The 16,581-nt window shown below is 39.1% G+C and overlaps 1 protein-coding gene across 4 annotated transcripts in view; it reads right to left on the reverse strand.

Annotated features, from left to right (window-relative positions):
* ZNF236 (zinc finger protein 236) overlaps window positions 1-16,581 on the reverse strand; it is a 217,347-nt gene that overhangs the window by 18,880 nt on the left and 181,886 nt on the right. For all 4 annotated transcript variants that reach the window (XM_089682363.1, XM_089682361.1, XM_089682362.1 and 1 more), the window contains exons 29-30: window positions 15,949-16,077; window positions 4,764-4,958 (exon numbers count right to left, since the gene is read on the reverse strand). In XM_089682363.1, the coding sequence (XP_089538489.1) occupies window positions 4,764-4,958; window positions 15,949-16,077 (324 nt within the window). The remainder of the gene's footprint in view (window positions 1-4,763; window positions 4,959-15,948; window positions 16,078-16,581) is intronic.

Raw genomic sequence — 16,581 nt, forward strand, 5'->3', positions numbered from 1 at the left:
TTTTGTCGGTCTCAACTGTCCCATAGACACAGAAAACAAGGGTATTTGGTATACCCAGCTTGTTGCCCAAGCAGCATGCACAAGACCTTCAAGTCCCCACACACTTGCCAACCATGGTCTTCATATTTAAGTTTACGAAGAACCAATTCCAAGTTCTCATAGGTTTCCTTCAAGTGTACGGAATGACCTACAGGTATGGAAGCATAAAAACCACTGTTGTGGAGTAAAACTGCTTTGAGACCTCTTTTTGAAGAATCTATAAAAAGACACTATTGCTCTGAATCATATTGGATTTTAAATTGACCCATCAGACCTTCGATATCGATGCAATAAACCAACTTGTCTTCCTGGGCGAAGTAAGGAACAAACTCCTTTTCACGATGTCTGAACTATGAAGATGACACTCCTGGCAACAATAAATTCCTGCTGGATTCTTCAGGAAAGATTAACCCCTTCTACCATTAGAAGCACAGACTCAGGGCTGAGGCTTACACATACAGCATGCTGCTGAGTATCCCAGTAGTCAGACATGTCACTCAGAGCAGCACTTGTATTCACCCCCTTTGCAGGGGGGGAGGGGCAGAGATTGTTTACCTGCAAATAAAAACAAAGGGCCAGAAGAGAACTAGGGATATGAGGAAATAGAATTTTTTTTCCCTAAAACTTGATAGCTTATGTATATATTGCTGACCATCAGATTCACAGTGCTATATTTTTTTTTACATAATTCGGACAACCCCTTTAAGGTTTTTTTGGCATTTTATATCTTAAATGCACTTATGTGAATTAATTAATAGTAATTTGGAAATTTAAATTTGGTTAAAAACCCATAATATAAATAAAATACCAAAAATTAAACAAATTTGATAAATTTGAAGACAATTTTGCATTTTGTGGCAAATCATGGCGTCTAGGAGTTTTTTCAATATTTTATTTGTTTTCAGCACACCAAAATACATGAAAATTAGATGAAAATAATCAAACAGCTTTTTAGTCGCAGACCTGTGCTATCTAAGCCTTGGGGGCCTCCCTGCAGATAACTATGTATACCCCCTTGTACATTTCACAGATCAGAAGTGATTCGAATGCAGGAACAGTCTCCCTGTAGGGTCACTGCCAGACCTGCCCTTCTCTCTTCCTACATTCTCAGGCATTACTGAAAGCAACAGGAGCCATTGGATTCCACTGCTGTCAGTCATATCCTCTGAGGAGGGATCAGGGCCAAGCCAAGCCTTGTGTGTCTATGGATACACATAATCCCCCACAATTGGCTTGCTATGGGAGCACTCTGAGAAGAGGAGGAAGCAAGATCACAAGAAGGGTACTCAAAAAGAGGTGGTAAAGGAACACTCTGTGAAATGCCATTGCACAGATCAGGTACGTATAACAGGTTTCTTATTTTAATAAAAAAATAAATAAAACAACAAAGCTTTACAATCCCTTTAAAAGCTTTTTATGCTGAATTTCCAGTGTGGCAATAGTTAACAGCTTTGGGTCTTCAGACAGAACAGAAGTACAGATGATCTGTGAATGGGGAAGCGAATCCTGTGACTCATCAGACCGTAAAGCTAGGTATACACATTCATTTCGATTTGGTTCAGCTGGTTGAATGAAAAAAAAAAAAATAAAACTGACAGATCCCTATATCAACACAATGGATATGTGATGCAGGGATCGCTCCCGCTTAGGTATTTTATTCTAACTGTGGGGACTCACTCCCTGTCAGAATACACCAATTAGTGCTTGCAGCCATCGGCTGCAAGTGCTGAACAAATGCTGGTTTTTCCAGCAAGATTGTTCCGACAGAAGCCGGTGCTTAGACCAGCTTCTGTTGTTTAGATAGCAATACATATGTCCCCAAAGTTGACTATTTTTGGTACATGTGTGCTGGGCTTTACACATTCATAGATTGTGTTTCAAGCAGTGTAATCAATTAAAGAACTTTTTGCTATGAAGGAGGAAGGGGATGTGTCCCTGTCGGACTATCCATACTGCTGTTCTACCTAAAGCTGTGAAACATTGTAGTGCTGGAAATTCAGAGACAGGAAGAGGACAGCCATCCCTGTAGTGATGATTTCTCCAGGATCAAACTGCCTGCAAAACAGTCAAGCGACTAAAACTGTAGCAATTTTGTTTTTTAATTAAGCTAAACTTAAGCATTCATGAAATTAATCATTTACCCAAACCTAAGACCTAGATAGCACCTAACTCCTAACACTTTCCTAAAACAATAGGAAAAATGTTTATATTACATCAACTAATATTATATTTTCACATGATAAATACTAATCACAGATGCATTAGTGGTATAATACAAGCTTCTGAGACATATCATTGAAGAAAATGTGACTTCTGTAGGCTAAACTAAGTCTAAGGCTAAAAATAAGTTCTAGTTAGGAAATAAATCAAGTCAAAGCAACATGCTGAAAATCATCTCCCCTACTGATTGCTGTAAAAGGATAGACCTGAAGACTGCAGAAATTATGTTATTAGGTTCCCTGGAAGATATGTTGCTTTTGGCAGTGATATTTCTGTTTTGGCATTCATCCACGTGTAAAATACCTTTTTTGGATGAACAAGCACTTGATTTCTGTGTGGTAAAACCAGGCTGATTAAACCTGAGCTCCAAGAAAATGTGAGCTTGTAGTGGCTGCCCCCTGCACTGCAAATTGTCAAGTCTAGGGTGGAGTTGAAAAGGATCTACTGCTTACCCTAGTCTTCATGCTGGTCAGCTCCAGTGCTCTTGCACTCCCTAAAGATCTGGCCTGTACGTGGCTCCTCAGTGTCATCATGTGCAATGCAAGGCTCTCAGTTCTGCACTGCATGTGGAGAAGGCTGGAATCTGAAAGAGTCTAGGAGCACCTCAGAGATATGGTGCTAGAGTGGTCACATACAGTCAGGTCCATAAATATTGGGACACCGACACAATTCTAACATTTTTGGCTCTATACACCACCACAATGGATTTGAAATGAAACGAACAAGATGTGCTTTAACTGCAGACTGTCAGCTTTAATTTGAGGGTATTTACATCCAAATCAGGTGAACGGTGTAGGAATTACAACGGTTTGCATATGTGCCTCCCACTTGTTCAGGGACCAAAAGTAATGGGACAGAATAATAATCATAAATCAAACTTTCACTTTTTAATACTTGGTTGCAAATCCTTTGCAGTCAATTACAGCCTGAAGTCTGGAACGCATAGACATCACCAGACGCTGGGTTTCATCCCTGGTGATGCTCTGCCAGGCCTCTACTGCAACTGTCTTCAGTTCCTGCTTGTTCTTGCGGCATTTTCCCTTCAGTTTTGTCTTCAGCAAGTGAAATGCATGCTCAATTGGATTCAGGTCAGGTGATTGACTTGGCCATTGCATAACATTCCACTTCTTTCCCTTAAAAAACTCTTTGGTTGCTTTTGCAGTATGCTTTGGGTCATTGTCCATCTGCACTGTGAAGCGGCGTCCAATGAGTTCTGAAGCATTTGGCTAAATATGAGCAGATAATATTGCCCGAAACACTTCAGAATTCATCCTGCTGCTTTTGTCAGCAGTCACATCATCAATAAATACAAGAGAACCAGTTCCATCGGCAGCCATACATGCCCACGCCATGACACTACCACCACCATGCTTCACTGATGAGGTGGTATGCTTAGGATCATGAGCAGTTCCTTTCCTTCTCCATACTCTTCTCTTCCCATCACTCTGGTACAAGTTGATCTTGGTCTCATCTGTCCATAGGATGTTGTTCCAGAACTGTGAAGGCTTTTTTAGATGTCGTTTGGCAAACTCTAATCTGGCCTTCCTGTTTTTGAGGCTCACCAATGGCTTACATCTTGTGGTGAACCCTCTGTATTCACTCTGGTGAAGTCTTCTCTTGATTGTTGACTTTGACACACATACACCTACCTCCTGGAGAGTGTTCTTGATCTGGCCAACTGTTGTGAAGGGTGTTTTCTTCACCAGGGAAAGAATTCTTCGGTCATACACCACAGTTGTTTTCCGTGGTCTTCCGGATCTTTTGGTGTTGCTGAGCTCACCGGTGCGTTCCTTCTTTTTAAGAATGTTCCAAACAGTTGTTTTGGCAACGCATAATGTTTTTGCTATCTCTCTGATGGGTTTGTTTTGTTTTTTCAGCCTAATGATGGCTTGCTTCACTGATAGTGACAGCTCTTTGGATCTCATCTTGAGAGTTGACAGATTCCAAATGCAAATAGCACACTTGAAATGAACTCTGGACCTTTTATCTGCTCATTGTATTTGGGATAATGAGGGAATAACACACACCTGGCCATGGAACAGCTGAGAAGCCAATTGTCCCATTACTTTTGGTCCCTTAACAAGTGGGAGGCACATATGCAAACCGTTGCAATTCCTACACTGTTCACCTGATTTGGCTGTAAATACCCTCGAATTAAAGCTGACAGTCTGCAGTTAAAGCACATCTTGTTCATTTAATTTCAAATCCATTGTGGTGATGTATAGAGCCAAAAATGTTAGAATTGTGTCGATGTCCCAATATTTATGGACCTGACTGTAGCTAGAGAGAGACTGCTGGAGCAGGGAATAAAGTTTTCTCCTGATTCCAGCACCCCTAGGCTTAATGAGCATTTAACATTTGCAATTCCAGGGGCCTGAGTGCAAGAGGACACTTTGCGTGATACCCAAAGTTCAGTTTTATGTTTCTGATACAACAAAAGATGTAAAATATTAACTACAAACACCAAATATCCTACAAAATCAGTTTCAGTGATAAAAGCCTACCTTTAGATGTGATGCTCTCTTAAAGGCTTTATTGCACAGGTGGCACACATGAATCTTTTCTTTCCCATGAGCGTCTTTGTTATGATCTGCCAATATGCAGGCAGAAGGAAAGTAATGGTTACATTCAAAGCACTGGTATATCCTGTCCTGCTTGTCTGCATCGCTTCCTTTACCTATGCGTGCTTCATCTGTAACCTATAGGATAAACAATCATCATCAACTGTAAAACTATGTCACTGGCACACCTATTTCCAGCATCACGTTGCCATGAAAATGTTAGCTATAGTATATTTAAAACATATAGAAAACACATAAATGATAATTACGGTCGATGTATAATCATAACATATATATTTATCTCCCATGTTATTAAATTGTTTTTAACAAACATCATGAAAACAAGTCAATTACCATCATGCCAAGTTGTCTCCTGTGATATTCTATTACTAATAGACAATTTCCCAAATTACAATAGCACGTGGTAATTTCATAGTGGAGTGGTAGTTTAAAGTGGCTGTAAACCCTTACATATACCCAGTGAAGTGACTGACCTCAGGTGATAAACAGAGGAAACAAATTTTCCTGCATAAGTGGTACCTGTTTATCGGCAGATGTCTGTCCTCTACAGCCTTCCAAACCACACACCTCTCAGCTCTGAAAAGCAGGGGGGTGGGGATCAGAGGTCCCACAGTACAGATATCAGTGAGGACAGCTCTGAGCCCTGATTCCTCACAGTACATGGAAACACATACAGCTGAGGTTGTCAATTACAGGCTGTGTGCTGGAGCTCTCCTCTCACATCACCAATATTATCTCTTGGAGTCAGGAAAGACTGAGAAGAGACACATTCAGATAACACAGGAATAAGGTAGTAGAGAGAATCACACTAAGTGCTTTGGATAGATATAAATGCACATAATAGAAGGATGTGCTTTGTCCATATTTCATGTCTGAGGTTTACAACCACTTTAAAGCACTTCAATCTACTTCTGTGTTTGGAGAGTATATTTTCTAGGTGAGGACTATAAAAAGGAAAAAATAGAAACCAATCAATCTAGAAGTTTGTTAACCCTTAAAATGTGATATAACACTTTAATGATTTATAACTAAAATAATTAGTTCCAGCAAGATCCTGAAGACCAAAGTGCCAATAAAACGTTACACGGACTGGAATGCTCACAGATAGTCTGCTTGGCCTGTGGGGAAAAGAAAAATCAGGAATTAGGGTATCCCTGTAGTTATGACTCAAGAACTATAGAATTTTCTGCAGGTTGAACAAATCTGAAATCCAATGGATTCTGAAGTGATTTGTGCATCTGTGTAGTTACAGTAAAAGTACTAAAGTGCATCCAAATGTACTCTGTCCCAGCCATAACTCTGCTGTAATCGAGTATTGCACTTATAAAGGTACTGTATTCAGGATAGGTAGCACAAGAATACATATGAATAAAGCAGGCTCAGCAGTGTCTGGCAGAAAGAAACAATTGAGCTAACTCCCCAAGCCTGCTGTGTTTTCAACTTTGATTTTTTTTTTCATCTACTGAGCAAACTACACTAATTCCTTAAGGGCTGTGTACTGCTTTATATAATTTAAACACATATCAGTTATGAAAAAGTTAAGTTAAAAGTGAAAATCTTTTAGAAATAAACTCAAATGTAATTTTGCATATTGTTCCGTAAAATAAGTTTATCCTAAGAAAGACTGCAAAAGAAAAATAAAGGAGGTGACAGAGGAGTTGTATAGACTAGAACAGACACATAAAAAGAAACAGGATACAGAGGTATACTCAGATTATACTTAAAAGAGAAGAGCTAAAGGATCTTTTGGAACAGGAATCAAGGAAGATTTTTAATAGGGTTTCAAAGGAAAGATATCAGTGGGGGAATAGGCCAGGAAAATACCTAATGAAAAGATTTGAGGAAAAGAAATCGAAGAACTATATTGAAAATATTAAAGATGAAAAAGGAGAACTGGTATACTCCACCACTGATATTGCTAAAATGTTCCAAAGATATTATAGCAGGCTGTATCATGTGAATTCTAAGAACCAGAAAGTTACAGAGGAAGAAAAGAGAAGGAAAAGGCAGGATTATTTAAAAGGCAGCAGACCTGCCAAAAATACCAGAAGAAAAATTTGTATCACCAGAACAAGCGTTCTCCCAGGAGGAAATTAATATGGCCCTGAAGAAAACAGCTGGAGGGAAGAGCCCAGGACCTGATGGGTATACGGTGGGGTATTATAAAAGGGTTTTAAAGAATTATTGGTCCATAAGCTTTGCATATATATGAACACCATAGGATAGAGAATGGGAATAAGAGAAGAGTTGCTGCAAGCGTATATAACAATTATTCTAAAAGACGGAAAGGATAGTTCACAATGTGTAAGCTATAGACCTATACCATTACTAAATATAGACACAATGGTTTGCAAAAGTGCTGCTACTAGGTTAAAAGAGCTGAGGCCGGAATGGATACACTTGTGGGTTTGTTCCAGGTAGTGAAGGGAGGGATAATGGTCTAAGAACATTGCTCATTCTAGAAAAGGCAAAGAGAGAAAAGCTACCGACTATTATATTTTCGATCGATGCCAAAAAAGCTTTTGACAGGGTAGACCTGGGATTCATGATAAATACCCTAGAGGCCTTAGGAATAGGGACTAAAATGTTAAGGTGGATAAAGAAGCTTCATAATCATCCATCAGCGGAAGTTAAGGTAAATGGGTCCCTTTCAGGGTTCTTTAAGATGTACAATGGTACTAGACAGGGATGTCCATTATCCCCGTTATTTGTTATATCCCTGGAAACCCTGTTGGCGATGGTAAGAAAGAGTGTAGACAACAGAGTTATTAAAATGGGAGAGATAGATCATAGAGTAGCGGCATATGCAGATGACATGCTGTTTTATATTGTGAACCCTCGATTAACATTGCCCAATCTAATGAGATTAGTAAAATGGAACGGAGAGCTCTCAAATCTGAAAATAAACCCCTCAAAATCAGAGATCTTGAATATTAATGTTCCATAGAGAGAGATGCAGAACCTACAAAAAGACTTCCCATTCACAAGGAGGGAGAAGGAATTAGGTTATCTAAGAATAAAGCTAACCCCTTCCATAAAGAACATATACCAGGTAAATTATATTCCATTAATAAATGAAATAAAGGATGAATTAAGAAGACTCTCAAGGGGCAGGGTCTCCTGGATTGGGCATATAAATTTGGTTAAGACGGTGATAGTTCCAAAAATCTTGTATAAATTCCATATGCTCCCAGTCCATATTCCAGGATCCTTTTTTGAGATAATAAAAAAACTAATACTTAAATATATATATGGGCTAATAATAAACCAATAATTAGGTATGAAGTTCTGTGTAACAATAAAGAGAAAGGGGAACTAAATCTACCCAGTATTAGGAGTTATTATATCACGGTGATACGGTCACATGTTGTAGACTGGACATATAATTCACAGGGGAAAAGTTGGGTTAAAATAGCAGGTATTTTAAGTAATACATGATTAGAGAAGATTATTTGGATACCACGAATGTTTCGTATTATGGATGAGATTAGTAGCACATTGACACAGGAGGTGTTAAAAGTACTGGATGGAATGTACAAGCAAATGGGTTGGAAGTATAATTCACTGTTGATGCCCCTGGTGGGCACTGAGTTTTTTCCACCAGGGAAAGACAACATTTCGGGGAAATGGTGTACAGATGTAGATGCACGTTTAAGGGATATAGTAGTTAAGGGGAAGTTGCGCACTTTTCAGGATTTAAAGAGAAAAAAAGAGTTATTGTTTGTATTAGATGAACTGAGATATTGTCAATTAAAACTTTTTTTTCAAAGTTGCCTCAACCACGGAGGATGCCGGAGGACATGCTCCCATTTGAAAAAATGCTGGGTTGCGATATAGCTCCAAAACATGTTACTTCAAGGATATATAAAATTCTTATTGAACTTAAGGGGGCGGGTCCTCCGTCGTTCTTAGAGAAATGGGAAGGGGAACTGGGAACAAAAATGAGTGAACAACAGAAAAATAAAATGTTTAAATTAACACATGGGGTGATGAACATTAACACAGTTGAAATAAATTATAAATGTTTAACGAGAAGGTACCTGACACCGAGTGTTGCACATATACAACTCTCTGTAGACTGTAGAGAACTCTGAGTAGAAATCTCACCGCTATGTTGGAGGGGATGTGGATTTAAGGGAACAATGACACATATACGGTGGTGTTGTCGAAAAACACAGGGGTTTTGACAAGATATAATCCAATTTATACAAGAGATATTGGGGACCACTATACAGAACGATCCGTGGATGTGTCTATTTTACAGGTCAGATATATCAGTGAAACAGTATAAAAATAGTGCATTATACCATTTAATTAGTGCGGCTAAGGGACTTATTCCCATATTCTGGGAGGTACAGGAGCCTCAAAAAATAAGGGACTGGATAGACAGGGATGAATATATAAATAAGATGGAGGAGTTATATCATATAGATGAAGATAAAATGGAAAAAATTTGTAAGGAATTGGGTAGATGGCATGATTTCAAGACATCTAAAAAATATATGAAAGTAGTGTGAGTCCCAGGTAGTTGGAGGCAGGAGAATTGAATGGAACGTCTGGAGGGCCGTAGCAACAGGAAAAGGGAAAAGAAAGGTTATAGAGAAAGAAATAATGTAAAGAAGAGGAAGCATAGGAAAATATGATCAAAGAGAACAGATATGGACTGGAATGATAGAAAGAGACGGGAAGCATTATATGGATTGGAGTATTGGAGTAGATTGGGGGGGGGGGGAAGAGGGGAGGGGGGGTTGAAAAATTCAGGTGAAATGTTTGTATTTTGGATGAATATGATAAATTGATGAGTTTTGTAATGAAAAATGTAATAAAAGATATAATAATAATAATAATAAAAAAAAAAAGTTTATCCTAATAGACATAGACAATACTTTTTGTCTTACAATGCATTTACTCTGTTGGATGGGACTTACAAGCCAACCTCAATGCACGGTTTAATTGGGCAACTATGTGGCAAATGAGGTTTAATGTTGATAAATATAAGGTTATGCACTTGGTGGCTAAGAATATGCATGCATCATACATACTAGGGGGAGTACAACTGGGGGAATCAATGGTGGAGAAGGAGCTGGGAGATCACAAGCTTAATAATGGCATGCAATGCCAACCTGCGGTTTGTAAAGCGAGTAAAATCCTCTCTTGTATTAAAAGAGGTACAGACTCCACACAGAGAGATATCATTGTATCCTTGTATAAATCAATAGTAAAACCTAATTTGGAATATGCAGTTCAATTTTGGGCACCAATTCGCAAAAAGAACACTGGGGAACTGGAGAAAGTGCAGAGAAGGGCAACCAAACTGATAAGAGGCATGGAGGAGCTCAGCTATGAGGAAAGATTAGAGGAACTGAATGTATTCTCTCTTGAGAAGAGGAGATTAAGGGGGGATATGATCAACATGTATAAAATACATCAGTGGTTCATATAGTGAACTCAGTGTAGAGCTATTCACCCTGAGGTCATCACAGAGGATAAGGGGGCACTCTTTACGTCTGGAGGAAAATAAATGTAATTTCCAAATAGGGAAAGGTTTCTTCACAGTAAGAGCTGTGAAAATGTGGAATAGACTCCCTCAAGAGTTGGTTCTGGCCAGCTCAGTGGATTGCTTTAAAAAAGGCCTGGATTCTTTCTTGGATACACAGAATATAACTGGTTACAAACATTTATAGGTAAAGTTGATCCAAGGAATATCCGATTGCCTCTTGGGGGATCAGGAAGGAATTTTGTCCCCTGTAGGAGCAAATTGGATCTTGCTTTGCAGGGTTTTTTGCCTTCCTCTGGATCAACTGTGGGTATAGCATTATAACTTTTTTTTTTAATGGTTGAACTGGATGGATTGTCTTTTTTCAGCCAGACTAACTATGTAACTATTGCTTGGATCAACAATACTCATACAACCACTCAATTGCTATGGCTATCCACAAAACACTACACCTGCTCTAAATTCACAATCCTTCTTAATTTACCTTTAATGTGAACCTGTCTGGCAAGAAACATGGAAGCTGACATTGCTGACTTGTTTTTAAAAGGTACAGGCTTTAAAGCTGTATATATTATTATCATGGTCAATCATTATTCAGGTTTTGCTATTCACTGAATTAATATGCATACAGCCAGAGAAGTATAAACGGGCTAGAACTCCAATCCCATTGATGGGATTAGGATGACAGTCCTAGATCCTTTAGTCCCTGATCTTCAATTTTTAATAACAAGTCAGCAATGATAATTCTAATATTTCTGCCCTAACATATTACCTGAAACCTGAACTTATAAAATGCACTGCAGCTATATTCTGCAGGATTTTCTCAGTTCTTCTGGTTACAACTGGGCCTATTCACATAATTGTGTGATGTGCATTTCCCATCTGTGAAAACTGAAGAAGGGAAAGCTCAGAATCTGAAACCACCTTGTCCACAATCTCATAGGTTTGGATTCAGAACACAAAGATAGAGACACCATAGTGACTTAGCAGACGTTGCAGAATGAATGACAGAATGTTACAGACACTCATGTAAGGTGTCCAGAGAACAAAAGTCCAGTTATGTGAATAGGCAAGAACACCTTAACAGCAAGCAAACATTAGATCTCCATTCAAACAGTTCATGCAGATAATGGTGATATACCTGAACAATTCACACAATATTTAACATTGTATATTAATTTTCATAAATGAAGGTATTGAAAATAGGAATGTATCACATGGAAAAATGTAAGTCCCCTACATTTGCCACTGCAATCAAGTATTCCAGATTAGGTGCCAATAATTAGAACCTCCTTATACATTATGTAGGTGGAACCTGTTATTTAAACCTTAGATATCTAGGGTCAGGTGTTCTCTTTGCTATTGATGTGTGTGGGGTCATCATGCCAAGATACAGTGCTCTCTAAGGACCTCAGAAAAAAAAGTGTTGGATGTGTATCAGTCTGGCAAGGGATTTAAAAAGAAAATCAAAATCAGACCAAGAGTTGACAGTTTGATGCTAAAAGAAATCTCCAAGTATTCCAAAACTTAAAAGAGGTATTAGACCCCAAACCAAACATTTATTAGCTTGCAGCTCACCAAAGTTTTAGATGTGTAAAAAGAGAGGGGTGTAGTGAGCATTTGGAAACCAGAGAGTTGCTAGTACAAAAGGCGACCAACCCAGTAATAAAATAAATAACACAGTGCAGCGCTAAAACCCACTAAACAAAATTTACAATTCCTATATGTTTAATATGTTCCAAAATTACTGTAAATCATCCAGTGAAATGGGCATACTCAAAAGCAACATCATACACCCATAGGGCATTAGTGCTTAATACCTTGCATATATAATATGCACCAACATATACTATATTGCCAAAAGTATTGGGATGCCTGACTTTACACACACATGACCTTTAATGGCTTCCCAGTCTTAGTCCATAGGGTTCAATAGTGAGTTGGCCCAACCTTTGCTGCTATAACAGCTTCAACTCTTCTGGGAAGGCTGTCCACAAGGTTTAGGAGTGTCTCTATGGGAATGTTTGACCATCCTTCCAGAAGCACACTTGTGAGGTCAGGCACTGATGTCAGGCGAGAAGGCCTGGCTCGCAGTCTCCACTATAATTAATCTCAAAGGTGTTCTATCGGGTTGAGGTCAGGACTCAGGCCATCCCCAAACTGTTCCCACAAAGTTGGAAGCATGAAATGGTCCAAAATGTCTTGGTATGCTGACGCCTTAAGTGTTCCCTTCACTGGAACTAAGGGGCCAAGCCCAACCCCTGGCAGTATAGTGTAATGTATGTACAAAAGACATCAAATAAAGTGACAATGAAGTGCTTAGTGCCAAATACACAGAAATAAACAGTTTGTGTAAGATTGAATATTCCAATATCTTCAATGGACGTGTAGACATGTAGATACTACACCTTCACCTATATGCACTCACCAGAACTCGGGTAAAAACAGGCCTCTTATATTACTCCAAGCTGTGACAGCTCCCTTCACTCCTTCCTATTCATGGGTCCGATCAGAGATCACCAGAACATACCTAGATAAAGACATCTGGCTGTTTCACTCAGCTACTCATGCAGCCACCAGGAGTGACACAACCAGCTATCTTTATCAAGGTACATTCCGATGATCTCTGATCAGACCCATGAAGTGGAAGGGGTGAAGGGAGTTGCCACAGCTTGGATCTGTTATTACCAGTTCTGATGAAAGCATATGGGTGAAGGATTTTCATGAGAGTTGTCACAATTGGATGTTTGTCACCTGTCTACATGTCCATTGAAGTTACTATTTGATTTTACACAAACTGTTTATATTCTATTATTTGGCACTAAGCAATTTTTTTTCACTTTTATTTGGTGTCTTTTGTATAAATGTTGGCGCATATTAGATGTGCAAGGCATTAAGCATTAATGCCCTATGGGTTTATGATGTTGCTTGTGAGTATGCCCATTTCACGGGATGATTTACAGTAATGTTGGAGCATATTTATATATTTAGTGGTTTTAAGCGCTGCACTGTGCTGTTTATTTTAAAATTTTAGATGTGGTGGCTGCATTCATTTTCTTTTTTTTTAGGATTTTCTCCTTTGTTTTTACCTGGTGATCCAGCTAGTGAATGTTATTTTTCAATAGACTGGTCTGTCCAGACAACATAGCAGATAGAGGGTGTAGACAAACCAATTACTGTTTACAAGGGTGCTTATAATGGTCAGCTTTTAGTCTTCAATTGTTTAAAACCTTTGTCTCAAAAAGGAAAAAAAAAAAAACAGTTTTGCTGTAATTGCTTATAAAGTGTTAGCTGGAGTTCAGCTTCAATTTGTTAGTCAAGTCTGTCTAAATCTGCTAGTCTAACACTACCATTCCCCCATACTGACAATGCTGCTGTCCACAAGGGTCTGCTTTACAACTTCATCCAGAGTGCAGATACCCTAAGACAAGAAGAGTGTTGCTTGATAGATCACCAGGTGAAATGAAGGAAAAAATCCTAAAAAAGATAACAAATGCAGCCACCACATCTACAGATTGGTAGCCTGCAATAAACTACATTTTTGTATTTGGATTTCATACTGCTTTAATTGTGGGATGTGCAGGTAACTCTTGCAAATGTTATTGTCAAACTGCATGCATCTACACTCAGAGATTGTACCAATTTAATTGGCATGAGAGGTGTGCCAGGAAAAAGCCTTTGCTGTCCAAAAAGAGCATTAGAGAAAGACTAACATTTTTCATTCAATATATAGGCCAGAGTTTCTCAACTGGGGTTCCACCACAATCTACCCATCAATTTCAGGCAGCTGACGAGTAGATCACATCCCTGCATAGCTGACATATGCAGAGCAATGCGGGGAAGCGGCTATAAAAGGTCCTCTTGTGGAGCACTGTTTCTCTCTGGCCCCTTCTTTCTTCCTGTCCATCCCATATGCTTGTAAGACATCACATGGGATGGATGAGAGAGAAGGGTCGGAAAGGACTTAGGCTATGCCTCATAATGTACCTTCCTGCCCCTAGTAATATGCCCTGCTGTGCCCCATAACATGCCCTGTTGTGAACCATAATGTACCCCCTGCATTCATATGCCTTGCTGTGCCGCATAATGTGCCCTCCTGCCCCCATGTAATATGCCCTGCTGTGCCCCTTAATGTGCCCTGCTGGCACCCCATGTAAGGTGCCATGCTGCACTCCATAATGTGCTCTGCTGCCCCCCCCCCCCCAAGTAATGAACCATGCTTTGCCCCCATGTACATATAACATGCCCTGCTGTGCCCCAAATCATGCCCTCTTTCCCCCATGCAATATGCCCTGCTGTGTCCCATAATGTGCCCTGCTGTTCCCCATAAAATGCCCTCCTGCCCCATTTAATTCAACCTGTTTGCCTCCCATGTACATGTCCTGCTGTGCCCCAAATCATGCCCTCCTTTCCCAATGTAATATGCCCTACTATGATCCATAATGTGCTCTGCTGTGCCCTCCAGCCCCCACGTAATATGCCTTGCTGTGTGACCCATAATGTGTGCTGCTGCCCCCCCCCCATGTAATGTGCCCTGCTGTGCCAACCCTGTAATGTTCCCCCCATGTAATGTACCCTGCTGCCCCCCTGCGCTCTGCTATGCTGCCCCATACACTGCTTATCTGAAGTTTGACTCAAAATTGAGCATCTGTGCAGAAAAAAGCAAGCACAAGTTTCAATAGGTAGGTCTACACATTTATTCTGTTTTTTTTAAGCTATTTAGAAAAATAATTGTTATATTAACAGCACACTTATCCAAAGGTTTGTGAGCTGTAGATCTGAAAATTATTTAAGGGGTTTCCCAATATCTTAAACTTTCTGCCAAGGGTTCCTCCAAGTTAGAAATGCTGAGAAACCCTGATATAGGCAAAGACCAGGCCTTATGGTACAATGTGCCATGAACTGATAAATCAAAGATGTGGCCACAGTAACAGTAGATATGTTTGGCTCAAACTACACATGGGTAGCTCAGTCTAGAGCCTGAGAAGACAGTGATCAGGCAGGTAGGGACATTTTATTTCAGATTACTTCCTTCAGGAAGTCATTTCAGCTGAAAGAAGCAATACAAGCTGCCAAGGCCTAGGATGTACAGTACTTGCTTACCACAGTACACCACTACATCTATTACAATTTTTGTTGAATAAATGATTGAAAGGCACATTTTCCTTATGTTTTTATTCACTTACATCACCTTTATCTGTAGGTACTGATTGAACCAAGATCTAATGTGTGCCTGAATCATTTTGAAAAAGTGAACAATTTGCTTGGGATGCACTACATTTGTAAATACAAAATTATAATGTGTTACTAGAAATGTCCTTTTTTGTCTTGTTACATTGTTACCTAATAAATATAGTGGGATGCCAGTGAGCATAAAGTGGGATGCATCACTTCTCATACAATACAGGTTGAAGATTTTCTATAAGGTCACAATACATTCACATATTTTTCAAAAACAACTCGGTCATAAAACATAACTACTTCTTAGGTGTGTGTGTGTTGTAAGTGAAGAAATCTTGCAACTAAAATTATAAATTTAAAATAAATATTTGAAAAACGGTCAGTCAGCTGTCCATATTTTTTATATTATTTTTAGAGATGGTAAAGTACCTGGAAATTGAGATCACCAGTGTTGCTAGAAGTCTGTCCTCCATGACTAACCAATATCACCTGTTGAGAGCCAGTTCCACTTTGTCCAGATAAGCTGTTATCAGATAGAATGCCAGAGAATTGCTGGCTCTGTTGAAAAAAACAAAATATAATTTGAACATTCAGCTCTTAAACAAGAAAATATGCATCTAAGACTAACTGCATTTAAATGCTTTTTTGCAATTGAGGGTTTTTTCACACTGCAGTCCCTACACTCGGCGCGTATTTCCAAAGGCGGGTTTACACACATTTTTAATGCATTTGTAATTGTCTCAGTATCAATATGCAGGAGAAATTAATACAAATGTACCAGAATGCATGTAAATGAAACTCAGTAAAAGAAATAACTAACACTAATAACTAAAAAAATGCACCACAAATGCACTGAAAACACATTAGAAATGAGTGTAAAATGCATGCGGACCTGTACACCGAACGGATTGTGGTGTTAAAAAGCCCTTAAAAACACACCTGAAACCTGAAAGCATCTGGTGTGAACAAGCCAGTATTAAAGTATATGTGAACCCTCACCTTGTAAAACAACCCATTAAGAAGAACAGGCTTCTTTTATGTTTGAAAAGAAACATAACTCTT

Source organism: Staurois parvus, unplaced genomic scaffold (genome assembly GCF_062004578.1).
Source record: "Staurois parvus isolate SC_StPar_1 unplaced genomic scaffold, SC_StPar_1.0 ptg000287l, whole genome shotgun sequence".
In the NCBI taxonomy this organism is placed as follows: Eukaryota; Metazoa; Chordata; class Amphibia; order Anura; family Ranidae; genus Staurois; species Staurois parvus.